The 27930-nt window shown below is 38.6% G+C and overlaps 1 protein-coding gene across 6 annotated transcripts; it reads left to right on the forward strand.

The window, feature by feature from the left end:
* Positions 1-426: 426 nt before the first annotated feature.
* Positions 427-27930, forward strand: LOC130607819 (phosphatidylinositol-binding clathrin assembly protein-like). Of its 6 annotated transcripts, XM_057425240.1 has the most exons (22): positions 427-729; positions 8365-8507; positions 10852-10927; positions 11477-11579; positions 11767-11860; positions 11961-12072; positions 13116-13222; positions 13827-13868; positions 15818-15903; positions 16991-17114; positions 18157-18293; positions 18608-18711; positions 19608-19754; positions 20206-20265; positions 20357-20452; positions 21805-21921; positions 22055-22085; positions 22573-22693; positions 24461-24484; positions 24609-24665; positions 24998-25105; positions 25639-27930. In XM_057425240.1, the coding sequence occupies exons 1-22, from the start codon at positions 597-599 to the stop codon at positions 25651-25653; spliced, it is 2037 nt and encodes a 678-aa protein (XP_057281223.1). In that variant the 5' UTR covers positions 427-596; the 3' UTR covers positions 25654-27930. The 6 variants fall into 6 exon arrangements, 5 of the variants coding, with proteins under 5 accessions (XP_057281223.1, XP_057281225.1, XP_057281224.1 ...); XM_057425242.1 differs by lacking the exon at positions 20206-20265; XM_057425241.1 differs by lacking the exon at positions 24461-24484 and having other exon boundaries at positions 428-729.

Here is a 27930-nt window from a genome sequence, read left to right on the forward strand (position 1 = left end):
TGCCATTAGGATGAAGGTTGCCGTTAGGACGGGGGTTGCCGTTAGGATGGAGGTTGCCGTTAGGATGAAGGTGGCCGTTAGGTTGGAGGTTGCCATTAGGATGGAGGTTGCCGTTAGGATGGAGGTTGTCCATAGGATCCGGGTCGGACGGGGATCGGACCGACTCGGCCCAGCCCGCAGCTCTCGCCCCGCCAACCGCCCTCTGACGTCACCCGTGACGGAGGAGCCCCACGGGCACGCGGCGGCACACCGCGGCCGCCGCCATTTTGTCTGGTAGTGTGAATGTGAAAGGGAAAGCCGGGGCGCAGCCCGCGGGACGAGCAGGGCCGGGCAGGCCGGGCCGGCGGCGGGAGTAAGGGGCGCCGCTGGGTCGGGGAGGCAGTGCGGCTTGTGTGGGTAGAGCCCTCGTTAGCCGTCAGCGGCGGGTCAGAGGAGCCGGTGAGGCGGTGCCCGGCCAGGACTCCCCGGTCGCCGGCCTCACATCGGAGGGAGCTGCCGGTTCCCGTCCGCCGGGCGGCTGCGCTCGCCTCTCCTCTCCCCGGCTACGGGGGAGCCGCTGTCCCGGCCTTGCTGCCCGCCGCGGCGGGTCCGCGCCGATGATGTCGGGGCAGTCGATCACGGACCGCATCACGGCGGCGCAGCACAGTGTCACCGGCTCGGCCGTGGCCAAGGCTGTCTGCAAGGCGACGACCCACGAGGTGATGGGCCCCAAGAAGAAGCACCTGGACTGTAAGTAGGACTCTGCGGTGGCCGCCTGTGGCCTGGGCCGGGGGAGGCCTGGCCGGGCCCGCGGTTCGCCCGGCGGGAGCCGCTTGGAGCCCCGAGGCAGCCGGTGCGGCCCCTCCTGCTTGTAGCAGGAGGGTATGTGGCGTAAGGCCGGGTGAACCCGGCTGGTTTGCTCTTCAGAGGTTGCTTTACACGTGGAGGGAGCGAGCTTTGTAACACCAGGGAACAAAATTAGTGCAACCTTGTGAACTCTTCCCGGTGACTGCTTCTTAGCCTGTGTGCTCTGGGTTTATTAATCCGGCACCGGGGCAAAAAGTGGGTTAAGTTGTGTGGGTTTACTGTTGTGAGCGAGAAGTTAAATTTTTAAGCACTCTTCTGTCGTTCTGTGCATGTGGCGGACTGCAGACTGCAATGTTTCTCTAAATACCATAGTTTTTTATCTTACGGCTCTTGAAAAGAGGTAAAAAGTGAGGTAAAGGGGAGGGTAAAGGTGGGCCAGTGGCCTTTCCAGAATGAGAGTATGTTGTCACTGTTATATTTAAACTTAATACGTTGAAACACCTTTCTGCGCGCCAAAAGTGGCAGAAAAATAGTAACTAGAACGCGTGATAACTAGAAAGTTATCGGTGGTGTTGCTTTGTTTCACGTTTTAGTAACAGGATAGCAATAGAAGTTACTGTTTAACTGCTCAAAAGTGCAGCCAGTGCTCCAAACCTTCTACATTATGCAGTACTACTAGAAGTGAAGTAAGCGTGTGTGTGTTTCCCCTGGGGAAAGAAGATATGAAGCTTTATGCTGGGTTCTTCAAAATCAGTGGAGCAGGATGGTAGTTTTGCAGGACTTGCACAAGTTGGTGGTGCTAAGGGGACTCTGCTGTTCCAGCCCTTGGAAGACGTATAATCAGTTGTATTTTTTGAGGGTAGTTTGGTGCTCTGACACTGTGACATTCTTCTGTTAAGACAGACTTGTTGTGTGAGAGCTTTTGGTGTGGATCAAATAGTTAAACACAAACAAATATGTGTCTCATTTGGTTTTGATCTGAATGAGTGGAATCCAGCTACAGCAGTGAATATTGCAGCTGCTGTGTTGAAATTAAAAGCCTTAAATCTGTGTAACTGTCAATTTATTTTTTTAAAACCACCTTTTTAAAGTTACGTTACTTTATCTCTCCTTGTGTTCTGCCTGGGGTAGAATAACTGCAGGAGGTAACCCTTGAGTCCAGAAATGGTAACATAACAGGAAGCCAGAAAGTGGTGAGTTTGCTCAATAGTTTGAAAGCTTCTGAAGCTTGAAAGATGTAGTGCATTGGTTGAAAAGATCCTTAAAATCATGACATCTACTGTAAGTTACCCTCACAAAATAAGAAAATCGAAGCCTGGAAAAACTCTTGAGAAGGGCACAAACTGAGATTGCATTTTGGCTATCAAATTCCTTTGGATATCTTTGATACAAACCTGTCCTGAGCTGTCAGTCTCCAGAGGGTCCCCTTCTGTGGCAGAGAAGCTCTGTGTTCTGATGTAATTGACTTCCTCAGACTTTGATCTAAGACAAACAAAAAGCTTGTTCTGATTTGGTGTCTGAAATAGAGGAATACTTTGGTGGGGTAGGAGGGGGAAAAAAAAAGGTGAACTATGGTACTGCAAATATCTCTGCAAGGGGTTGAAAAGAAATCCCAGTGCACATTCTCCACTATTCACTGGGCATACCCAGGCACTGCTGTTCAAACATCTGCAAGCCTTTGTGTGGCACTTTATCCCTAGTACACAAAACTTACTTGCATTAAACACAGGCAGGTAAAATACTAGTTTAAATAATGTAATCTCTGGGGAAAAGAGATCACACAGTGTATTTTCAAAGATACAGTGTGAGTAAATTATGGAGGAAAACATAGCGCAGATTTAATGCAATTCACTGCTAGTTGCACCTTGGTGCTACGTGTGTGTGTCATGCAAAAATGCTACACCATCTGGTATGACTTGTAATTGCTGCTAAAGAAAAAGCTTCAAGAAGATGTTTTTGAGAGTTGCTGTAGTTGTGTCAGGGATTGTGGAGGAGTATCAGTTTGTGCACTCTATTCAGATTAATTCTTAACACACACACACGCACCCCCTTGCTGTTTCCTCAGCAAGAAGCACTATATTACAATATGGGGTTTTACAGGAAGATGTTACACTTGCAGTGTTTGAACTAGTATTTAGGAGTCTTGGGTTTTGTCTGGCTACTAACTGCTGAGCAGTATAGTCTTATTTTTCTTGAAAAGAAAAAAAAACAAAAAACCCAAAACAACAAAAACAACAAACCCACACAAAAAAACCAAATCCAAACTCCAAACCTAAGCAATGTCAATGGGAATACTTGGTGGGTTCTTTTTTTTTTTTTTCTTTTAAAGTAGGTCACAGTGGCCTAAATAAATCATCAGATCTATTTCTGTAATATTTTGTAATGTTTTAGAGTAACATAAAGTATTATACAGAGGCTGGTATTTTCTTAGTGAAGCACCTGAAGGTCTTTGTCTCTTTTTCCCCAGTGTGGGTTTCCTCGCTTCCCCTCCTTCTGAGTTTGGGTTGCAGTAGAGTGGGGCTAGATTATGCCTTTGGTGACATATCTCTTCCTGGCTAACTACTGAAAAGCCATAACAAAAAAGGGAACAAACTAGAGCTGCAGACAAGTTGGTAACTGGCTGAGTAGACCTGTGTGTAGGCCAAAATTTGGAAAGATACAATCCCCTAAATTAAGTGAATATAGTAATAAAGGAAAAAGCAACTCCTGTTTAACTTGCATATGTCCCTCTTAAGTGCAGGGGAGGAGAAAGCAGTTAATGTTACTCATCAAAACTTAAGACTTTTACATGGGCTTTGGAAATCTTGTAAGAAGTGATAATTCAGGTACTGTAGAATTGTATTATGAAGCAGGAGAAAGTTGCATAGGTCTTCACCAAATCATTCTAAACTTTTGCCAATAATACCACATTATGAGTCTCACACTTTGGGGTTGGTTTTGTATCTGCCTATTCTTACTTTTGGTAGCTAGAGCTCATGAATGCTGATGCAATATGGCTCTTGCAAGGGATACTTAAGTTGTGATACAGTACCAAGAAATAGCCCTGAACTCTTCCACAAGGAGTAAGGTGCCTTTCTTTAGTTTGAAACTCTTTAGTAATCTGTGAAGTAATTGAGGAAATTCAACTTGAAAAACAACAACAACAACATAGTTGTTTGTATCTATAAATGTGAATTTTACTCAACAATTGCTCTAAGCTTTAAAAAAACCCAACAAACTATGGGCTGTCGTTTATCCTTGTTTAGTGGGGGAGTGCGACAGAGTAGCTGAATTGCTTTGCTTCTGGTAAAGTAACTCTAAGTTCAGATTTAGCTATTATATAAATGAAACTTAAAGTTTGTTGGCAAATCTGCTCTATAAGGGTGCATAAAAATATTTGTGCCGGGTGCTCTTTTAAGTCTTCCAGCAAGAACTGGTGCATTCCTTAGGCTATGCTGAGAAAGTCTGCTGAAGTGGATCTTCTATGTTTCTGTAAACTTATAGTTTATGGTGTAACTTTCAAAAACAAAATACAGTATTTTTTTCCAAGACTGTTGGGATTAAGGCAAGTGGTCTTAATTCTTCTATTTCTCTAGAGCAGTTTCAGTCCTGTGACAATGAAAGAAATACAGGAATATTAAACAACTATGGTTGTCTTTAACTCATGTATTTGCAGCTGTCTTGAGACAGATATTCCTGACTCAAGAAAAGGATTACTTTCTTGGTACTTGAAAGTTGACAAGTGTGTCTCTCTTTTTGTCAGTGCCTGGCTGGGAATTTTCCAAAAACCTGATATATATATATATTTTAAATAGCTGGTTTGTGCATTCTGTTTTCCAAAGAGCTGTATGGTTTCACAGATGATTGTGCCAATATTTGATGAGCTGTGGAAGAGAAATACTTAGTATTCTTCTGGCAGTAAGATTTCCACATCTCTTCCAGGCTGCTTGAAGACCCCTGTGGTACTCTTCTGGTTTAAAGCAGTTTGATTTTAATTTCTCTGCGCCCCCCCCCCCCCCCCCCCCCCCCTTCCCGGTGATGTTAAAATGTTTCTGAATTCCATTCTAGAAATAGCACCACAGTTTCGCTTGCAGTTGAAATGATTCCTCTGGGTAATTGGCAAAATGCTTTGAGTTGTAAAGTGTTGGTATAAGTAGTGTGATAAGAAAATGAGCATCACTTGCCCTACAAATTTCATTCCAGTTTTTGTTGCCAACATCCATATTAGTGTTGCTCATCAGTCTCAGGTGCATGTGTTCCTTTATATATCCTCATGTATGGTGGTAATAGCCTTTTCCTCTTTGTTACCAGCTGTAACAGATCCATAGTTTGTGTGTAGGCTTGTTTGATGTAGATATTCCTATTGCAGAGTCAGAAGAACATATTAGAGAAACAACACTTGCCTTTTCTGTTATGTATCTCAAGAGCTGGAAATTCAAACGTGATGCTAGTTTTATTTATACTAATTGTAAAATAATAAGGAAAAAATTGCCCTGAATATCCTTATTAAAGAGTCTTTTTAAACTTAGATTTTGCAATTCACTCTTGGGAAACACCAGTTTTGGCCTATAAAATGCACTGAGATTTGTTTTTTTTTATTCTTAGTTTACTATTTTAGAGATGTTTTGTTTGTTTAAGCATGTGTTCTTTGGTGTTGGCAACTGTAGCTTATGAGTTTGTGCATTCAAGGGGACCAAAGACCTGAATTGTGCTAAGTGCCCTCAATAAAAATTGTCTTCAGGGAAGCCAGTGTTCAGCACACGTCTAAAGTGCATGGCACTTGCAGCTTATTCAAGTCATCTAACCTCAAACACAGCTTGAATTAAATTCTGAGTAGCTCTACTGTGTGAAATCTCATTTTGGTTGCCTTTTAAAATGGTCAGGCTCATATCTTACAGGAACAAGTAGAATGTGCTGAAAACCCTTACTAGCACTTTATTGGAATTACTAGAACTGCACTTCTAAATCATGTGGAGGTACATTTGTGGAATAAAGCAGTACCGTGTGAGTTCTCAAATGCACCTGAGGTCTATCAACTTACACTCTATTACTGTCACTTGACAGAAAACTTCTTTCAGTCTTGTGTACCAAAGCAGAAGCCAGTTGCTCCCCTCTAAAGGTAGACGGATATCTAGATGGCTTTTTATGGTTGTAAACCTTTATGATGGCATGAAAAGCTAAAGTTTTTTTTTTTTTTTACAAATGTGTGGCTTAAGGAGAGACAGAAGCATTTGATGTAGTTGCTAACAGTAAATTTCTATCACATTGTGTCTGAGCAGCACTATGAGAACGTTGTAGACATAGCTATATGCAAGGGATCTCCCAGGTGTTCAGCATCATCTTGGACTCTACAGGAACAGCTGCTGGTAGACCTTAGCTTGAGGGAAGGTGACAAGATTGAAATCTCTGTGGAGAGTACTGGCAGTATATGAATGAAGTTACCTTGGCTAATTTGACTTGAGACCAGGAAGCATTTGGTTTTAATATGGATCTTCCCTCCCAGTAAGCACTCTTAATATTGAAAATCTTCAATGAAAAAATTGACTTTCTCAGTGGTCCTGTATAGGAAAAAGGCTTTGTGCAGAAATAATATTTTCAATAGGCTGTGTGTCTCTGACCTTAGCAGATCAGTGGAATTTCTTTAATTGCTCCCTAGTAGTAATGTTATAGGCATTGTTGCAGATATTGTAATGTTGTAGGTATTGCTCTATATAGAGTTTGTTGGTTGTTTAGTTTTTATAAACTTAGTGTAGGACTTGTAACATTTCTGTGCTGGTTACAGACACTTCAGTTCCCTGAAAAATACCAAACAAGTTCTCATTCAGTAGATGAGGCTGTTGAATTAAAGTTCGTGTCATCTCTGTGCATAAATTATGGAACTGGGACTTGTTTCATTATATGGAGCAATGGTTGTCTATGGACCGTTTGGATTTCTAGAAATGTTAAAGTACTTCTTAATTTGACACAGTGTCTGATGATGATACAGCTGTGAGTTGTGAGCAGCATGTATCAAATGACATGGGTTTTGAGACTCTTCATGTTTGTAAATACTGAAATGTTTTAATACTACTCAACAATAAAGTTTTGATGAATAGCTTGAAACTTATTTCCAGGGCTGCTCTTTCTTTCAGCATTTTGTGTGTTACTAATAAGGATGAAAGTTTTCAGCCCAGCTGTCATGTTTTGTATGTGTTTTGAAACCTTTGGCATCAGAATGAAATAGTAACTTACTAGAACTGGCATTATATAGCTTTCTACTTCAGCAAGATACTAGCTAAAACTCATTATTAAAATCACTCTGGTTATTAAGTTGTTCTAAACAGTGATCCTTACTCAAAGAATTTAATATTCTTAACAGATCTGTAAGATACATTTGTAATCTCTTTTGTGCAGTGAAACAGATAGAAATTCTAACTGCAGTCTTTCTGTGAAGTATTTTGTGCGAGACTATCAATGTGTGATCTCTAAGTTCATGTTTAAATTGCTAACGATAACTTAGTCTGTCCTGTACGTGGAGCTAATATGACAAGTTGGCCAACACCCCAGTATTCAGTTGTTGCCCAACTTCCCAAGCATCTACTCTTCTTCAAGTACTTAGACAGACAAACCGCATGAACAGCAATGCTGCTCTGCAGCCAACAGGCTGCTCGCAGACTTGGCTTAAAGAAGAGGCCACAAAAGAAGCTTTTCAAACTCAGTGTTTGCTTTTCTGGCCTTGCCCAGTCCTTAAGGTGTACTTTGATCACACCTGAGCCAAATTTAGCTCAAGAGAGAATAAATGTCTAATGTTCATGTCTTGAGGGATTTAGAATAGTCCTGGATTTGGTTCTTTGCTTTCTTCTCAGCAGGCCTTTTTTTCCCCAGGTATCTGCTGGAGCCTGTTCTGGTTTTGTACCAATACTCAGGCAAAGACTTGAAGTATTCTTGACTTCCCAGGTTAATGTTCTACTACTGAGTTTATAATCAGTCTTGCACACAAAGAGGGTTTTTTATATAAAAGCCTGAGACCTCCAATGGTCCACCACAAAGTATTTGGTTTGCATCTGTAGAATCAAATTCTTGCTCTTAATTCTTATAGAAAAGAGGCTTACTGCAGGTTTGTAGCATCTCATTTGCTATCATTTGTGTCGGTACGCAAGCTTAGGTTGGAGCTGCAGGGTCCTCACTGCCTGTTGATCTCATGAGGCACAGATGTCTCAGCTTCTCCTTGCTGCTCTCATTTTTCCTGGTGGTTGATTGGTTGGGGGGGGGGGTATATTGTTGGGTTTTTGTTTGTTTGTTTGGGTTTATTTTATCTGTTTTGTTTTTTTTTTTTTCCTAAGATTGAGTGGGTATCAGACAATAATTTGGGCAGAGAGTTTCTACTGGAGCAAGTCATTGATGATATGCTGAGACTCCCATAAAATTGAAATGTCTTTGAAGTTCATACTTGGAGTCTGTCAATAAAATGCAGTGAATTTGAGTAGGAATGTAAAATAGCTCAGTTATTTCTTATAATGCATCCAAGAAGAATTCTCAGTATAAAAAAACACAAAATAAGGATCCTCTTTGAGCATGCAGCTTATTGTAATGTTTTGATTTTTTTTTCCTTTAATTTAGATCTAATACAGTGCACAAATGAAATGAATGTGAATATTCCACAGTTGGCAGATACACTCTTTGAGAGAACTGCAAACAGTAGCTGGGTTGTAGTGTTCAAAGCTCTAATTACAACACACCACCTCATGATGTATGGAAATGAGGTAAGACTTGATTACTTCTCTTAAAGCCTCCTTGGTAGTGTGTTAAAATTTTTTCTCAGTCTTTGAAACATTAGATGTGTACTTTGATTTTCAATGGTCTTTGTTTTTCCTCTGCTGATGGCTGGAAAGTACTTCTCCAGAGAAAAGAATACTCTTTCATTATTTCAGTACTGAAATATATCAATATTTGCAATATATCTGCCGGTATCTGGGATGGGCTATGAGGGAATGATGAGTGACCTTTCTAGAATAAAGAGCTTTATGAGCTCTTTATGATGAGCTTTACTTCATTAGGCTGGTGCTTATCAGTAAGAGCACAGCAGAAGAGTCTTGTTGGCACTCCATAAATGTGCAGCCAACCTATTAATAGATAAGAATACTTACTAAAGGGGGGGAGGAATATGGTGACTAGAAGATTGGATCTTGGAAATCATCATCTAATGGGATAAATCTTCATACGTTGTTACTATAAAAGTTTCTCCTAAACAGGTTTCTGTTGCTTTTATTTCACTTTTAATTATTTCATCACTATTTATGAAAAGCTTCTCAGACAATACCATGGCATTAGAACTGTAGCCTCTCTTAGGCAGTCATTTCTGTTAGAAACTCAACTTTGTCTTGGTCAGGTGACAGTTTAGTCCTGCACTTGTGTGTAGGCATTCTCGTAATAAATAACTGTCAACTACTGGTAATATTGAAATGATGATTCTTAAGGTACTGCTTCCAGCCACTAAAATGCTCTGAAAACTCGGTTGCCTCCTCTCACTTCATTGAGATGACTTGTAAAACACAGTGTGCTCTTTGTTAATGCTTCCCCGAGTTATTTGTGTGCTTAAATTGTAGTTTCAACAGCTAATAGGCTGAAATTAGAGGATAATACAAGGATAAGTAAAATTGACTGCTTGGAATTCACTACTTAGAATAAGTATGAAGCTAAACTGAATGCTGTAAGTCAGTTTCTATATTTCTCTTTTTTCCAATACAGTTCATATCTACACACTAAAGCTTGCAAGAAAACAAACAAACAAACTGAACCATAGTAAAAATTAAAAGCTTAAGAGCTGTGGGCTAGCAGTCAGTGTCTTATTTGCCTGTGCAGCATTTTGTAGTGGCAGAGAAATTTTCATGTCTGCTCCTCTGCTTTGAGTGGATGCATTTGAAACCGGAAGAGTTACTTTATACCTGCTGAGATAATGTGGCTGGAACACTAGTTCTGTAATTTCAGGTGGAATGTGAGTGGACTTCTTGCTTCTCTAATACATTAGAGAAGGCCTTTTTCTTATACAGATGAAAAATTATCAGATGTTGGAGTTCTATTTTAAGTAGAAGCAAATATAGCAGAAAGTCAAAGTGTTGTCTGAGTAGTTACTGTCTTGCAGTTTCTTGTTCAACATGACTACCTGTTTCTTATGATGAAGTTTTGGCTGAAACAGGTTAAAATTCCTGTCACCTGTGCATTGTGCAATACAAGACCCCCAACATCTGGAGGGTGAGGCTTAGCCCTGGACCTTTTTAAAATGAGATTCAGAACAGTAGCTAATTTTGAAATTGTATAGACACATTTTGAACATCACCATTCCATTCCTGACCATGTTACAACTGGTTTTCTTCTACATCTCTGTGAATGCAGTACTAAGTCATAGCGGTCATGATCCTCTTCTATGGACTAAAACACATACAAAGAAGCAAGAATGGCAAGAAATTGCTGTCACAGGAGATCTGTGTTCAACAGTGGCAGAGAAGCTTTTAAAACTGTCTTGCTACCTGAATGTGTTTGCCTCTTCCTCTTGTGTTATTTATGGAGCCAGCTACTATTTGTCAAAACTTTGTTGTTAGCCAGATCAGTGCATTACAATGTATATATATATATATATATATAACTATAACCCCAGCATTGCTGCCGCTTACCACAGTTCCAAAAGCATATTGCTACTTTTAAACTTTGTAACTGAGCGTGTTTCCCACTTCCACAGCACCAGCAGAGCTCCCTGAACTGTGGGAGCTTGGATAAAGCCAGTGGTATTTTTGGTTTGTGTTTTCCAGCTTCTATTCTATTCTAAATCACAAATTTAACCTAAGCAGCTTCCTCTAGGATTATTAATCTTTTATTCATGGGAAGTGATGTCTTTTTATTTAATTTTATATTTTTGAAATAGATTTTTGGATTTCAGAGCCTTTGCTAATCAGTAGCTTCTACTTTTCCTTTAAATTTTTCCCTTTTAACTGATTTCTATTGGTGATAGAGGTTACTAGAAACAGTTACAAGCTAAGTGTAGCGTTCTTGTAATATGCTTAAATGTTTTGACTCTCACAACAATAATATTTTCAACTTCTTCACCAACAGCGCTTTATCCAGTATCTTGCATCCCGAAACACTTTGTTCAATTTAAATAACTACCTGGACAAAAGTGCCATGCAGGGTAAGGACCTTTCACTGAAGGAAGTAACTGCTGCTTTTTTGCTCTATGTTGGTGCACTCTAGGAGAATGGTGACAAGGATGTGCTGTATAAGCAGAACCCCTTCTGATCTCTTGAGAATTATTTGCCAGTTGTAGAAAACATGTTGGGGTCTTTATGTGTTTTTTGAGGCGTTGCAGATAAGTTACCAAAGTCTTCAGCATTTTAGTAGGAAGGCACTTTTTAGACTAATTTTAAGAATATCTCAATAGGAGCTGCTTGATTCTTGCCTAATATTTTATGCTTGGATCTTGCCTAATAGTTTAATTTGTTTAGGTGTTTATTTTCATAATCACAATGAATATTTTTCTAATGCTAGCAAGTTGGGAAGAAACTGTACCACCACATCTCAAGGTGAAAAACAGTGAATCTCAAGATTCTGGAAAGTGCCTTTGAGGAGATTTTTATGCAAGTTGATGAAAAATGGGCTTGTAAAAGAATAGTTTTTGAAAAGAGCTTAAAAATCCCTGTACCCCCTCAAAATGTCTAACTTACAAATGCTTAATTTTCAGGCTACGATATGTCTACCTTCATTAGGCGATATAGCAGATACTTGAACGAAAAAGCACTTTCATATAGACTTGTAGCAGTTGACTTCACCAAAATGAAAAGAGGGTAAGACTGTTGCTGCTGCTTTTGTTTGGTCTTCCATACTGGGGGGGGGAGGGAAATGGCAGTTGTTCTTGAGTTTACTGTAGAATTGTGTCCCTTTTGGCCCTTTGAAGCAGTATAGTGTTGTTGAAACAGCATCATACGCTGAGGTCTCTTGGTAACTTGTAAATATGTGTCTTCTGCTGTGTAGGATAGATGGAGTGATGAGAACCATGAATGCTGAAAAGCTTCTGAAAACCCTTCCAATCATACAGAACCAGCTTGATGCACTCCTTGATTTTGATGTAGGTACTTTAAACCCAGTGTTAAGTAACTCTCTCATTTTGAAGTGAGTTTCATTATTTTATTAAATACTAATTTACTTTCTCATTACTTTCTACACAGGCAAATCCAAATGAACTAACAAATGGTGTTATAAATGCTGCCTTTATGCTCCTCTTTAAAGATTCCATTAGACTTTTTGCAGCATACAATGAGGGGATTATTAATCTTTTAGGTATGTGAGAATTTTTTTAGCTTTTGAACTTTTGTATAAGATACTAAGAGAACTAAAGAATACAGACAGTTTCTGACTGCAGTTTCATAATAAATTGTCTCTGCTCCGTTACCAGTGAATTAAGCCTGTCCTAGTTTCAGTGGCAACTAGCGTAGGCTTAAACATATGCTTCTTCCCTAGAAGAATACATCATGAAACAGAAGCTGAGAGGAAAGGGTGAGACTAGAACAAAGATACCATATGTGCAGTAGGTAACCTTTGCATTTGGGCTGTACAAGTATTAGTGAGATACTTGGTATTTTGAGTGTTCAGTATAGTCACAGTATGATTGACTTCTGTTTTCTCATAGTTTATAGCTTGACTATTCACCTTTACCTGGTACCTGAGTCTCATGAGCCCAGTAGATGATATGTATGACTTTTTTTGTCCAGGAGCAATAAGCTCTTAGCAAGGCCCTATAATGATTACTTAAGCAAATTTTTGAATGAAAACATCTTGGTTTGTTCTGTTAATGCATTTACTCAATGAAATATTTGTCATTATATAGGGCAAAACCATAAAAAGTGAAGGATGTGGTTGATCCTTCTTTTGGTAGGTCAGTTCAGTGTTTGAATCACTCTAATGGTTCTGATGTCTTTTGGATATTGAGCCCATTTGCAAACATCACAATATAATGATACAGGGTCTAAAAATGTAGATATGTACCAGGAATATTTTCAGTTGCTAAAATAATTTTTCTCATTGCCAGCTAATAAGCTGACTTCTTGAAAACATCCCCCTAAATACCTAATTTAACAGTTGCAGTGGTTCACATTCACGCTTAAAAAAGCTGTGTGTTATATTCTAGTGTTCCAAAAGAGAAAAAACAGTGTTTTCTTTTGATTAACTTATTACAAAAGGTGTCAGGTTTTCATGTAAACTTTAAAATCTAAATAGCCTTGAGTTTCTCCTGTCTGAAGTTTGTCTCAAATTTACTTTTATAATATTGTCTTGGCTTTTTGCTGGGGGGTGTTATCTTACATGAGTTTTATTTGCATCCTCAGAAAGATATTTTGATATGAAGAAGAACCAGTGTAAAGAAGGCTTGGATATTTACAAAAAATTTCTAGCCAGAATGACCAAATTGTCAGAATTCCTCAAAGTAGCAGAGGTAAATAAATCTGTGTCAATGGAAAGGGTGTTGTTTTGCTGTCTGTACTGGTACAGTAGTCTATAGTCATAAAATGAACTTCATATACAGAGTAATAGCTGCTGAACTTTGCTATGCAAGAATGTATTTTACAGATAGTATGCACTCATTAACATGAAGTGAGTTTCTTGGGTATCCTTTTTATTAGCCAGACAACAGAGTAAATTTTCTGTAGTGTTGTTATAAATTGCACAAAGTGTCCAGAATATATGAACTGAATGTTACAGTCTATTTACAGTGCTCTCCTTTACTGTAACTGCTAACAATGGAGATGTAATTTCAGTAAGCAATGAGGGTGTTTCTAATGCTGCCAGTAAGCTTTTCTGTGTTAAAGTTAGGCTGGATGAAAAGTTGGATTTGCTTTGAAATGCAATTTAATGCACTTGTGATTGCTAACTTTCAGTGAAACTCATACCACTTCGTAAAGTTATTAATGTCCTTTTTTAGTATGTTAGCTTCTAGGTAACATTCAGACATCACTGGTTTTATTTTCATTGCCACTGCATGTAATAATGGACTTATTTCTTTTTTCTTTTCTTTTTTTTTTTTTTCGTTGTAAACCCAGCAAGTTGGAATTGATAAGGGAGACATTCCAGATCTTACTCAGGTCAGTTTATGTATCTTATTGATTAACCCAACAGGTTCTTTTGCAAGTTCCTTCAGTTCGTAGGGACACTGTATTTCTAACCTAGGACCAGCCCAACAGGACAGAGGTATTTGGTGTTCTTTCTGTAGTGCAGAGTAACCTGATGAGCAGAATAAATGGCAGTCTGTCAGGAGACTGGCAATAAACTGGAGTGCCTTAGAGGTTTAGAGTACGCAGGCTGTTTAAATGGAGCCAGTGTGAAACAGTTAAAATCTAACACGTAAACTTTTGAACAGCCACATCTAATCCTGCACCACCTCACAAAATTAAATTTCATGTGTAAAAATATATTTACTGTGAAGATTTGCCTAAACTTTGCCAGTGTCTTTTTAATATGGAAGTCAAATTGAAACCACAAGCTTCCATTGTCAGTGTTGTTGCCAACGTTCCAGTTGGCAGTAACATTCCATCTGAAATAATACATGTTTTAAATACAAATCTTTAGTGCTTACTCCTAGCAATTAATATTAAGACCTTTAAGAACTTCTAGGCCTTTGTTCTAGGAAAGAAATAAGACTGACACCAGCAGTGTAAGAGCAGAGAATGAATGAAAACAGTAGTTTGATGTTTTCTGTTGGTGTTTGATCTCAGCATCTTAGTCTTTGACTATTACTGCAGTATTCAGTTGGTCTGTACTATGCTAATCAAATCATATTCAAGTCTGAAGTGGTAATTCACTGGGTTTGTGTGCACTTGTCTGGTTAATTGGGTCATTATAAGGCTCTTCAAAGCAATTTTTTTCTCTCATTTTACTTGAAACTTCATTTTACTGCTTTTTATATCCGAAACTTTCAGTGAGCATAAACCCTTTATAGCTGCTGTTCTGACAACTTTTTCTTTCAGTTAATAGTTTGGCTGTTTTCTTGTAAGTGCACTTAAATGTGAAAGGCAGCTCTGAACTGTGGTGGTGCATGTCAGCATCCTGTGTATTCCACAACTCCTGTGCCGCTGTTAAGCAGTTCACTTCTATAGTAAATTTCTTGGCATTTATTATGAGTTGAATAATTGTACATCCATTTAGTGCCATGTTAAAAGAAGTTGCTGAAATTTCTTAATACCAGGCTTTCACAGAAATTTGATTTTCTGTGTGCTTACATTTCTGAAATATGTTCTGGCAGGATCATGTCTTTGATTCTACTCTGGTCTACCATATTTAATCTATCTCCTAATACTTTGTTTATGCTTCTGGTGATTATTCTGTTCTGGGGTATGCATGTTTCAGAGTTTCTTTAAACGGCTCTTGACAACAATGGGTTTATCTCTTTTGAGGTTTATTATTACTGCTGCTGTATAACTGTTTTCCTTCCTTGATACTGATGTTGACACTACTGCCACTTTTGCCAGCTCCTATATAGAAAATGTTTCCCTTTGTAGGTGCCCTGTTTCACAGTGATGTTGTTTACTTTTCTTTTATAGCTGTAATTGTATTTCATGAACATAACTGGGTCATTTTCCTCTGGATGTCAGTCTGTCAGATGTCTTTGGGTGGGGAGAGGGAGGCTGAGTCATAAAATACAGCCTGTTTCAAGTCATAATATCTGGGTTAGCCCAGACATCTTCCCTGACATAAAACTACGAAGAATTTCATCTCTGATGTTGTTGGATGTCTGCAGCAATGAGAGAATTCAGAGAAGTTACTGGTTGGTTGTCTTTAGGTTTTATGGTTGAAGGGGTTGTTTAGAAGGTTTTAGAAACAGTAAGCATAGAATATGCTTCATGTCTCTGTGCTGCTCCTTTTGAAGAACATTTAAAGAACAACTGATGTGCAGGATGGCACAGTTACTGGTGTATGAGATTTTGTTTGGTTTTAATGGATGTGGAAACTAATCTGTGTACTAAACAATGATGTGTTGTCTAGAAGCAATGTTTTATAAGTACTTTAACTTTCTTTTTATAAATACTTTTACTAGGCACCAAGCAGCTTACTTGAAGCACTGGAACAGCATTTGGCTTCTGTAGAGGGAAAGAAAACTAAAGAAGTCTCCGCTGCCATCAGGTGAGCAGCCAGTGAATTACAATGATTGCCCATACTTGGGATTTGTCATCTTCATGCTAAGAATTTTCAGGATTCAGTCATTTGGTGTTCTCGAATTTTATTCATTTCCAAATATATCTTCCTAAAAGTATAAGTGAAGCATCTAGTGAGTAATAGTCTGATAGCTTAGTCATATTTGAAATCTAGGTATGTCTGCCTGTAGCTCTGACAGAGTATTATGCTGTAATAAACCACTGAGCTGAGACTTTGTAGATTATTCTTTTTAGCTTTTACTTGTTTCAAGTCCTTTGGCTTATAAGCCTTCTAAGGTATTTGGGTTTTGAGGCTCTTTTTACCCAGGATAGGATGGCATGTATCTGCATTGTCCATTGTCCACCTCTCAGACTGAAATTATCTTAAAACCTACTCATAGAAGTTCTTTGATCCCTTCTCAGAACAGCCAAATTAGCTGAGATGCTTTGTGCTGACAGAAACTTTGTTGGGTTTTTTTCTGTCAAGTACAGTATCAATACATATGAACAGTAAGTACTTCTGATGGAAGAGTCAGAGAGATCTTTTGGCTTAGGCATTCTCCCACAGAAACGTGGTAGATGTTAATAAATGTATCAGTGTAAGCTACATTCCTGAGTTGCTGTCTTATTCCTCAGGTTTTTTGTGTGGTTTTGCAAGTATCCGAGGATTTACTGCACAATACTCTGCTAAAAACTATACTCTATAGGGGATAACTTTGCTTTATTCACTGTTATATGTATAATATGTACAAACAAGCTTTCTGTGTCTCTGTCACTTGAATAGAACAGAATTCCAATCTAATCTGTGTGATCTTAAAGAAAAAAGACAGCTGGTATGTTTTGCACTTTCCAGTTCCTACCTGCTGAAACTTGAGGAAGTACTCCTGTGTACTCACACTTCTTTTTCACCAAACTTCATTATTGGGGTGTCTGCTTTTCTTCCCTTACTCTGTTACAGAAAAGACTGGAATGGAGGGGGAGTGACACACGACTAAGGCACTTGATGATTGCACTATCAGTGATGTATATCTGACTGCTTCTTAATAAAACTTTTTTTAAATCATTACTTTTTTTAGAGCTACTGCCCTATCCAGGGCTGTCTCCACACTTGCCTGTACAGGAATGCTGTTTAGGAAGATGGATGAGAAAGAAAAACAGCAGGCATTGGAGGAGGAGCAAGCTAGACTGCAGGCACTTAAGGTACTATATTTTTTACAAGTTTATATTCTGAGATTTATTGGAGGGTTAACTGTATACAGGTAGAAACCAAGTTTGGCTTAAAATTTAGGGGTGGGGGTGGTATAGTGAACCTCTTACCTTGAGAGACCAAGGCATGATTCTGTAGGATGTAGGTGTAATGGCTGCTAGAAGTATGTGGTGACTCTTTTACCAGGAGTATGACTTGAATAGGAGGCAGCTAATACAGATCATTTATATTCTTCTTTACAGGAGATTGTTATTTATCTCAAAGATTCACAAAATGAGAGTACAACAATTCTAGGTTACATCTTAGCAGCTGAACATACAGCATTGCTGTCGTAAGACTGATTATTGGTAGGAGGGAGTTACTTTTCCCCATGATGTATGGAATATGGCTTTAGTGTGATTCTTCAGTCATGTTGCTCACAATGAGGGGATATGCTATAGTTCTGCCCACATTTAACTGCTCTTATTTATAATTCTGTAGTTTACTTTGAAAAGCAGTTTGAACTCATACATGTTCAGGTATAATTCATGGACTTTGAATAATAACATATTTGAAGTGTGGTAACATGTAACATTTGGATTGTATTCTCTCTTGGTTCCTTGATGTGCTTTTGTTTGCTCATTGGTACTTGTTGAATAGTCCTCTTGATAATACCTCTCTACTAAGGCCTGAATCCTGGTCCTTAGGTCCCTTTAACCCATTTATAATACTGTTTCCTGAGAACATACTCACTATAAAATCTCAGTCATGGCAAAATGCTTCTCTTGGTGAAAGCTAAGTCTGTAATTCTGTTGTGTCCCAGGCATATACAAGTGGGGCAGTTGGAAATTTTTCTTGCGTTGCCTTAACATCTCTACACATGCCTTAACAATAAAGCAACTCTGCTCATGTCATCTGGAGGTCATATCTTAAAACTATTTGGAGTGTGAAAGCAAAGTTTAATGGTAATGCAGAGTTGGTTTGTCTCTGGAATTATAGAGATCTATTGAAGATTCTTTCCTGACAAAAATACAAACTGTGTATCTCATCTTTCAGGAGCAGCGATTAAGAGAGATTTCTGTAGTATCGAATTCCGTTTCCAGATCAGCATCCCCAAGCACCTTATCAGAAAAAAGTGTGAATACCACTGTAGCTGTTGACCTCTTTTCAGTACCAGCACCCACAACAAATAGGTGAGAGATACTTGGCTTTCTGAAGCCAGCAGAAATTACTGCACTGGCCTGTAGCTCCACAGTCAGCTGCAAAGCAATTGCAGCTTCTCAAGTGCTTCTCCAGAATAACCTTTTGCTGATGCTTTCCTAGTGTATTCCCAGAAATTTTGGTTACAGCCAATAATAAGTACTTAATTACTAGTTTTGTTTTGTATTGCTATTATTGGTGGGCTGTTAGTAAATAAGAGAAAGTCAGATGGGTGTGAATGTTCGTACAACACAGGAATACAGTGCCTACTACACATCTTAATGTTTCCCTCTCTCTTCTTATTCAGTATGCCCAACCTTTCTAGTGACCTTTTTGATCTTCAGCCTGCGTTTGTTCCAGCTGTGCAGAGTACTCCAGTTATACCCACATCACCAAGCAGTGCTTGGGGAGGTGAGCTGATACCATGATTTGACTAAGCAGTAGGTGAATTCTTGGAATACAGGAATAAAATACAAATTCATATTTAGTTGAATGTGCATCTTAAACCTTAATTACTTTGCATCCAAACATTTCTGTCCTTGACCAAATATAAGTCACCTGAAAGCTCTGGTGAACTGTTACAGAAAAGTTACCTTTTTTAACACATAGCAGTAGTGTCAATTTGCAGTAGATAAAATGGAGATATTTAATAAAAGGGAACAGATAGAAGAAATGTAACTAAGAAAATTAAAGTGTAAAGATGCTGGGAAATACAAACTAACCAGATGTAACTGAAAAGATGCTGGACTAGTATTCCCATTCCATTAAGTGATATTTAATATACTTTTCATTTAAAAGATGTTGGTGACTTCAGAGTTCTTACAACATAGCTGTTCTTTTCAGCTTCTTGTGCACAAAGTTCTCTGTACTCTCACCAATCCTTCCAACGTATAATGAGGATAGATGTCAAAGAAATGTGTTAAATGATGAAATAAGACAACGTTAACACTATTGTAAGTGTTGGTATTTTAATAGGTAGAATTGATTACCTTTATGTGCTATTTAAAAGGTAGATTCTTGAAGCCAGAAATGTAGTTGCTAGCTTTTTTGATTGGTGAATGTTGTGTCATTCTTCCTCTCCCACCCAATGGCAATACTACAACTATTTTCCCTAAATAGAGCTGTTAGTTTTTGTTTTTTTTTTTTAATCTGAAACTAAGAATTTGAATCTTTTAATGGGCAGATCACTAGGTGGAATGTTTAGGATTTGACTTTGTCTAGAGATTCTCATATTCAATCATTTCAGTCTGGTTTCCTTTTCCATTATTTGTACTCTGTATTCTTTCCTTCACTTCTGCACCTGAAAGGTCCTTTCTCGTCCTCAAATGGTTGTGTTGGTTCTCCACCTCATCTGGACATCTTTGACATGAAGCCAGTTGAAGAAGCTGTAAAATCTGCCACCCCTTTCATCAATTCTGCTTTTTCCTCCAAACAAACGGTGGAACTGTTTAGTGGTAAAAACCTAACCAAACAAAACTCATTTCTTTGCAACTGGTGATGATTATGCTAAAAAACTGGGCCCTGTAATCTTTTTGTGCTTTGGACCTATCTTCACTTTTATTAAAAAGTGAAAATGGTGCAGTAATTCCAGACGTAGCAAAAGATATGCTTCCTTAAAAATTTATTTCTATAGTTGAAACAACTCCTTATTGTGTTCAGCTTGCCCAGCATAGATACCCTAAGGCTTGTAATGTTGCTGGAATTTTTGCTGCTTCCTTTCAAACTGCAACCTTTCTGCTGTTTTGTAATGGGGAATGCAGGAGCCGCTTGAGCTTTTCAAATTTGTTCAATAAAAAAAAATCCTCATTTATCACTAAAAACTCTAAAACAAAGACTTAATTTTTGATTCTCTTCTTTCTTTTTCTCTTTCAAACTGATCTGATTTTCTTCTCTCTTTTTACAAAGATGACTTTAGTGGTCAAACACCTACATATGCTTCTGTGTGTCATCCTCTGACTGTTGATGGTAATTTAATATTTTTTAACTTTCTAGTTTGACTGTGATGAGTGGCATTACTCCATGGCCGTATTTGAATACTCTAACCATTTTTTTCCAGGTTTTCCTCTTCATTCAGCTCCTCCAACAATTAACGTGGACTTTGATGCTGTTTTTGGAGGAAAATCTACAGCACCAGAGTACAGGACTACAAATGGTAACAACCAGCTCATGACTAATTTATACCCTCCAGGCAACACTTGCTTAACAGTTTAACATAATTGCTATTGCAGTTTAAATTTAGAATCACAGACTGGTTTGGGTTGGAAGAGACCTTAAAGCTCATCCAGTTCCAGCCCCCTGCCATAGACAGGGACACCTTCCACTAGAGCAGGTTGCTCCAAGCCCTGTCCAACCTGGCCTTGAACACTGCCAGGGATGGGGCAGCCACAGCTTTCCTGGGCAACCTGTGCCAGCACCTTCCTAATCTGAATCTCCCCTCTGTCAGGTTAAGCCATTCCCCCTTGTCCTGTCACTACAGGCCCTTGTCCAAAGCCCCTCCCCAGCTTTCTTGTCGGCCCCTTTAGGCACTGGAACCTGCTCTGAGGTCTCCTCAGAGCCTTCTCCAGGCTGAACAAGGCCAGCTCTCTCAGCCTCTCCTCATAGGAGAGGTGCTACAACCCTCTGAACATCTTCGTGGCCTCCTCTGGACTGGCTCCAACTTTAAGAGCATAGTACATTTGCAAGCTGATTATAGAGCTGATAGATAATTACAATTGAGCTGATTGTCAAGTTAAAATTAGCTTTGCGTAATCGCGTATACTGTAATAATAACTGTTTCTTCTCCTCTTTTGGGGAATGAACTTTGAATGTGGCCCTCTGGATATCTCTTAACTGGTAAGTTTATGTTAGTCTGTTTTCAGTGCCTATGACTTCAGTGTTTTCTTTTGATACATGATAATGAGTTTCCTCTAACTTCATTGAAATGCATTGTACTTTATGTAGAATGTATTTATAAATGTATATATAAAAATGTGCTGCTTGAAGAATAGCTGAATTATGATCTTTCTCTTGGTTGTTGGTATTTTACTATGTATTCAAAGTCCTTATGAACATACAGCAAAGGAACTCTTGCGTACATTCAGGATACTAGCAGTATCATGAAATTGCTGATTTATTTTTACAAGACCATTTTAGAAACTGTCTTTTAACAACCTCCCTTCTTCAGTTTGAGGACATTCATCTGAATTTAAAAATAACATCAGTTACTGATGAAGAAAATTAAAGATTCTAATGATTAGTGGCTACAGTATAGGATTGTACAAAAAAACCCAGAGGTTAATTTATGCTTCAGTCCAAGTGTTAAACACTTTCAGCATGTTGAACCTCCACTTGTAAATAGTCAAACTACTTTGTGTTCTATAAAGAAAATACCTCCCTTATGGATGGAATGGATGTATGGCTTATGGATGCCATAATGGATGGCTTATGGATGTATTTTGTGAAATGCAATGGAACTTTGGTTAACAGTTGCTTTTTTTGTTCTTCCTTTAGGTTTTACCCTTCTAGATGATGTATTGCAACCCACAGGACCACCACAGAGTCAAAGAGCCCCTTTAGCCAGCCAGCAGAATGGAAAAATTCTGGCAAATGACCTCGATTCTTCACTTGCTAATCTAGTGGGAAGTAAGTATGAAGCTTTTAAATCTTAACTTTCCCATTTGTTACTGAAAACAAAACAAGCTTCCCCCCACCCAAAAAAACAACCCAAAACTTAAGGATTTTGTCTGTTTCTCTTCTCCCTTCCCTCTCCCCCTAGATCTTGGCTTTGGAGGAACTCCGCCCAAAAAGTAAGTGCATACATGTACTTATAATGTTCCCACATGAGTATTTGATAGTCTCTGGCAGTTTACCAGCACTAACATGGCAAGAGTCTCAACTCTTGAAAGTAATCTGGTACCAAAACCAGCAATGAAACAGTGAGATCGTGGTCAGTTACTCCAAAATGGTCAACCTTAACTTGGAAGCAGTTCAATGAATTTAGTTTTGCACTTACTGTATTTTTATGTAAGTATTTTATGAAGCACCATAGAAGATCTTGCAGTTACATAAAACTCTAATTATGCTGTACAGTGCAGTAATGATAGTTTACTTTTAACATAAATCAGAACCCTCAGACATCATACTTGAACCGTGAGTAGTTACTGAAATCCTCAGTGTTTCCTCTACCTGTAGATTTCAGCTGTGTACCTGTATTACGGCATGTTTTGGTTTTCCATTATGTTGTTGTTACTCTAGTTGTTGACTTTGAGAACTAATAGCACAGTTTCATTGTAGATCGGATATGCAGTGGACCCAGCCTACAGAGAAAAAACTTACTGGTGGAACGAACTGGCAAGCAAAAACAAACACATTGACCACATGGAGCCCTACTCCCTTACCCTCTATTCCACATATGGTAACTCCTCTATTATTGAAATCACACTTTGTTCTAGCAAATGCTACTTCCCTACTTGTATTAACTTTAAAAGTATAGCAAAGGCTGCCTGGGACAAGAGTGGGGGCCGTGGGGAATGCTTGTAGGATTGTTAAACTGAATAAGGTAGAGATTTTAGTATATTATATTTCCACTCAATGTAGAACTTGTCTGTTAAAGACCTGAATAATCAGCCTTTCACTTGAGATGTATCTCAGTTCATAAATTCTTTTGGAATTGAAACAAATGACCTCAAACCAGAAAATTTCTCACATGCATGTTTGAGATGCTCCCATCCTCCCTCCCCTCCCTGCCACACACACATGCACCTTAAAGAGATCTAAAAATGTATTTCAAGGGCAAAACTGCTGTTCCTTCCACTTTTCATTCCTTTTTCAATTTTATCACATGAAACACTGCTGCAACCTTTAATTATCAGGTCAAGCAGCACTTCGGCCTTTCAGTAGTGCTCAGCAGCAACTTCCTATTTTTAACACAGTACAAAATACTAAGTGGAAGCTTATAGTTATTTAAATGAAGAATTTTTATTCCTTGGAGAGATATTTGTAGCAACTGACTTTCCCTGTTCTTTTAAAAGAATTTTGTTCAAGTATTCATACAAATACAAACCCCTTCTGAAATACAGCTGCCTTAGAGGGACAGCTAGGGCAATTACTACATGAGTTTTGGACTGCTCTTTGTCTGACTTTTATTTTCCGATAATAGTAGCTTTGCTTGTAGTGCTTATTTTCCTCATCTTACATGAGTATGCTCATTCAGAATTATCAGAGTTGAATAGAATCTTAAATCCAGTATTGGTCTTAAACAAAAATCAGAATTCAGATGAGAGGATGTCTCAGTTGTATAGCACTTACGTGAAACTTGTGAGACCATAAAACCTTTTTATCCCCACTTGGAGCTCTCAAACCTGTTAGAACACTGATGTGTTTTTATTTTTGGAGGCTAAAGGATACCTGAGCATACATGGATCACTGTGGATTTGGGTTTTGTGTTTTTATTTCATGTGTTCATGTTTAATAGCTCAGCTATGAGCATCTTTCCAATACTGGGACACTGATTCTAACTGCCCTAGCTTGGTCTGTGGTATTCAGAGCACCAACCATTCAATTCATGTTTAGTCTCCATACTCTTTCGTAGAGAAGCATTTGAACTAGCACTTCTTTTTTAATACAGTGAGCACTACTTAACACTGCATGGCAATATGAAGTGAAGTGCATGCATCACTATGCCTGTGAACATAGCCTGTTCCAAGCTATTATCAGCTTAAGATGCTCTTCATTTTTCTTTTTTCATATTGTGATATGTTGCAGACATCAGAAACCAGTATGTCAGCAACATTGACCTGACTATTTGTTTCTCAAGCTGAATGGTCACTGGCTTCCTTATTCCTCTGCCTTTCTCTCGCATAAAGGGAGGCAGAAGGAGTATTCCATGCCCTCCAACAGCTTCTCACACAAATGTCTGTGCAAGCAATATACTCAAATGTGGCTGGATCTTGTAAACATTCTAGTCTTACTAGTGATAGTTTTCTAGGCAGAGAGCCTGTCCAAGTTAACAGGCTTAGTTACTGATGTTACTTCCTTGCACTTTTTTCCTCCTGCTTTGTTTTCATAAATGAGTTGAGCATAGTTAGAGACAGTTCTGGCCTTGAATCCACCCCATGGTTAGAATTTCCAGTTCAAATACCTCTTAAATAATTTTCTATCCTTACTCCTTTTGCTGTGCCAGAATGGAGTACACTATCCTGGATATGTAAGTCAATTTCTTGTAAATACATTGGTTATTTTAAGTATTGAAAAATAGATGTTTTTTACAGTTTTGTATCTATTACCAGCATGCATGAGCTTATCTAACATGAAGATTTTCTTGATTGAAGGTACCTGCTCCTATCACGTACCCACTGACCACACCTCAAGTGCCTGTATACGGAATGGTAAGAAATGGAATTGTCTTTGTATTCCTGAAAAACCGAGTTGTCTCCTCCAGTGGGTTTCATGGTTGGCATTATTATAGTGAAATCATTCTGTAACTTATATGTATTGTTTCAAAAGATCGATAGTGTGTGAAACCTGATGGCTTTGTCACACTGTGCTTTGGAAAACATTGCTCCAAATGCTGTACAGCGTGGTTTTAAAAAGCTCTGACTTTACTACGTGTGTGTGTTTACATGCTTGTTTTCTACTACTCACAAAGCAAAAAGATCTACTAGAATTAGTTTGAATTTTATATATCTGTTTTGTGGGGGGTTTGCTTTTTTTCTAACAGGTACCTCCTCAGGTTGGAGCTGCTCCTTTGATGGCACCCCAGACAATGATGTATACACAGCCTGGTCTAAGGCCAACAAACCCTTTTGCACCTGTTTCTGAAACTCAGGTGAAGTGGTTTCCTTAATCTTGACATCACATTGAAACTTTAGTCTTGGTAAAACCAAGCAAATGCTTCATGAAGGGCTACTAATGTATTTCTTCATTTGAAAGTGGGAGCTCCTCCGTCAAGGGCAACAGCTTTTGCTGGCTGGCGAGGAAGCCAATTCAGATAGTGAGAGCATGTAAATGCAGGAAGAAAGTAAAAATCAGATTTAGTGGCTAACTCCTCACTGTGTCAGTATTAAGAAAATGGGAGTGGTGAAGATACATAGAATTTAGATTTCCTGTGATATAAGCTGGATGCTTGGTTTAGTCATGCTGACTAGAGAGGTGGTGACAGCTTCCTGAAGGAAAGGAAGTGAAAAAGGCACGGACAAGGTGATTCAAGCTGAAGAAACTGTGTACTCCAAATATGTTCATCTTCATGTTCTTTGGGGATTTTTTAAAGTCAAACCTTGCAAGAAGGCAGTTGAATAGATCATAATTAAACCACTGGGGAGCCATGTGTGATGTGACTAATATGTAATCTCTGCTTCACAGATACAGTTTATGTAGAGCCGCCAAAGCAGCAAGATGTGAGAACAACCAAATACTGGTAAAAAAAAAACCACAAAAAAAGACAAGACTGAATTTTGATCTTTCCATGATGTATTCCTGAACAGGGCAACTGTTTCTTCCCTGTATAATACAATATTAGTTTGAATTTCAATGCTTTCAAGGTTCTTGTTTATAACAGTCACTGCAGTGTGAATGTTTGTTCACTGATCTTTTTTTCTTCCTTCAAACTGCTCAGCAGAAAACTGTATTTTATTGAGGTTGACTCAGAAGGTTCAAGCTGAATTATCATCTTCAGAGCTGAGATGGAGGGGTATCATGATTGCTCTGCAACCTTACTCATCAGTGGATTACCATAGGAAGTTAACAGAGGATATCAAAGCTATTTATTTTCTCCATACAAATTCTGTGGCTGTTGTAACCAAGACACAACACAAATGAAGTCGAGCAATAAAATTTTTATGTGCTCTAATGAATACTCTGATAGAGTAATGCTTGCATTATCATAAGGCCAATATTGTGTGAAATCAGACAGCTTTTTCACATTAGGATAGCTTATAGCAATTTGCGAACTTTATAATGTGAGTTTGAAATGCTGTGAATCAACAAGATATATACATATTACATTACATATATATATATTAAAAATAATAGATTGCTCCACTGGTATGTGGTGGGCTGAAAGCCTGTAATGGAGCAGGGGAAACAAGTGTGTTACAGAACGCACGTGCAGCCTCTGACCAGTGGCAGTAGCTGCATTTCCATCGAGTATCTTCTCTGCAGATAGTGTCTTTCATAGCTCAAGAAGAGTAACTTTGGGAGCCAGTGAATGCCAGGTCCCCGGGAGCAGCAGGTGGGAGCAATTTGAAAATCTAAGTGCAGAAGAGGCAAGAGATCCAACTTTTTCTACAAAGTCCGTTTGGTCAAAAGAAGCAAACCTTGCAATAGTGCTGCCACTTGTGACCTGGCACCTCTATGGAAACTACCTGGCTGTAGGGAATAGCTTGTGCTGCTTTTCTGAAATAAGAACCTAGTTGTAAATCATATAAAAGTAATTATTTTTAAACATGTAAATATGTGCAAACTTTTAGATAATCTTTTCTTTAATGCTGCAGTAATCTTTTTCTTCTGTAGTAATTTCAAGGTTAAAATGCTATGTTAAGAAATCCAGACTCTCTTTGAGAGGAAAATCTTTTAAATGAACTAATTTATGAAGTACGCTGTTCATGATGCGTACAGACTTGTGGCATGTCTTTTGTATTTACCAATCTTCCTCCAGAACTGCAGTTGGCTGTGGAAATGCCTTATCTTTTATTTCCAGTGTCTGATAAAAAGTGATACCTTTAAAACAACTGAAAAAAATTGTTAATCAAGTAAATGGAGTTGGGAGCAACCTTTCTTCCAGAAGTTTTGCGGCAGAGTTCAGTGAAAAGCTCTCCTGTAAAATCACTTCTACTCATGATTAATATTAAAGCTGAGTTTTCAAATAAAATAATAGTTTTCTATTGTTGCAATAAATAGACCTCCAAAGCAGCATGTCTTTTAGCTCTGGGGAGTCTATAATTGCAGAACTATCTCTGACTCTCACTATGATAGGCCTGAGGAATTTGTCAAACTGTCCTGCAGAGAACTTCTAAAATACCACATTTTGCTCATATTCCTGCTTCCTAAATGCTTAATTCTGTCTAAAGAGTGCAAAAATAGTATTTTTAACCCTATGGAAATATTTTTGCCAAGTGAAACAACTCAAAAGTGACAAAACAAAAAACCATCCCCCAGCCCTTGGAATCTGTAACCACTGACTTCCAGGGACATGTAACCCTGCAGAGATTTAAACCAAGGAGTTCCTGAATGTGCTTTGATTTTGGTTTTATTTTAAGAATTTGGACTGGTGTGTAGCAATTTGATGTTCAAGTTTGAATTACAAAGGGCTTCAAGCTTTAATCCACTTCTATTGGGTTGAACAGTTGTACAATTTTAAGCCAATGAGTTCTTCAGTGCCTATAGTTACCCTCCACGTGATGAGGGAGGAGATGCCATTTAGAGTGGGTCGTTGTGTTGTGTTTGTTTAAGAATTAGTGAATTCCATTGATTTATTCATCATTGAAAGGTCTCGAGTTCAAATTAGAGCAGTACATGCAGTAATCAATGTCTGGGCATTACTGGCAGAGCTGAGAGCGCTACCAGCAGGCAGTTCCTAGCGCTGTGAGCTGTTGGGTCTCTCATACTGAGCTGTGTAAGTAGTAATCCATGATTTTAATGAAATATGCAAATAAA

Source organism: Pezoporus wallicus, unplaced genomic scaffold, assembly GCF_028554395.1.
Source record: "Pezoporus wallicus isolate ANWC-B61680 ecotype Strahan unplaced genomic scaffold, APGP_CSIRO_Pwel_v1 scaffold_6445, whole genome shotgun sequence".
In the NCBI taxonomy this organism is placed as follows: Eukaryota; Metazoa; Chordata; class Aves; order Psittaciformes; family Psittacidae; genus Pezoporus; species Pezoporus wallicus.

What these genes read in the sequence shown, in the direction of transcription:
- LOC130607819 (XM_057425240.1), top strand. Translation starts at nt 597, where the DNA reads ATGATGTCGGGGCAGTCGATCACGGACCGCATCACGGCGGCGCAGCAC. An exon ending in GGGGATTATTAATCTTTTAG is followed by an intron (nt 12,073 to 13,115) that starts GTATGTGAGAAT and finishes TTGCATCCTCAG; the next exon opens with AAAGATATTTTGATATGAAG. An exon ending in ACCAAGCAGTGCTTGGGGAG is followed by an intron (nt 18,712 to 19,607) that starts GTGAGCTGATAC and finishes TGCACCTGAAAG; the next exon opens with GTCCTTTCTCGTCCTCAAAT.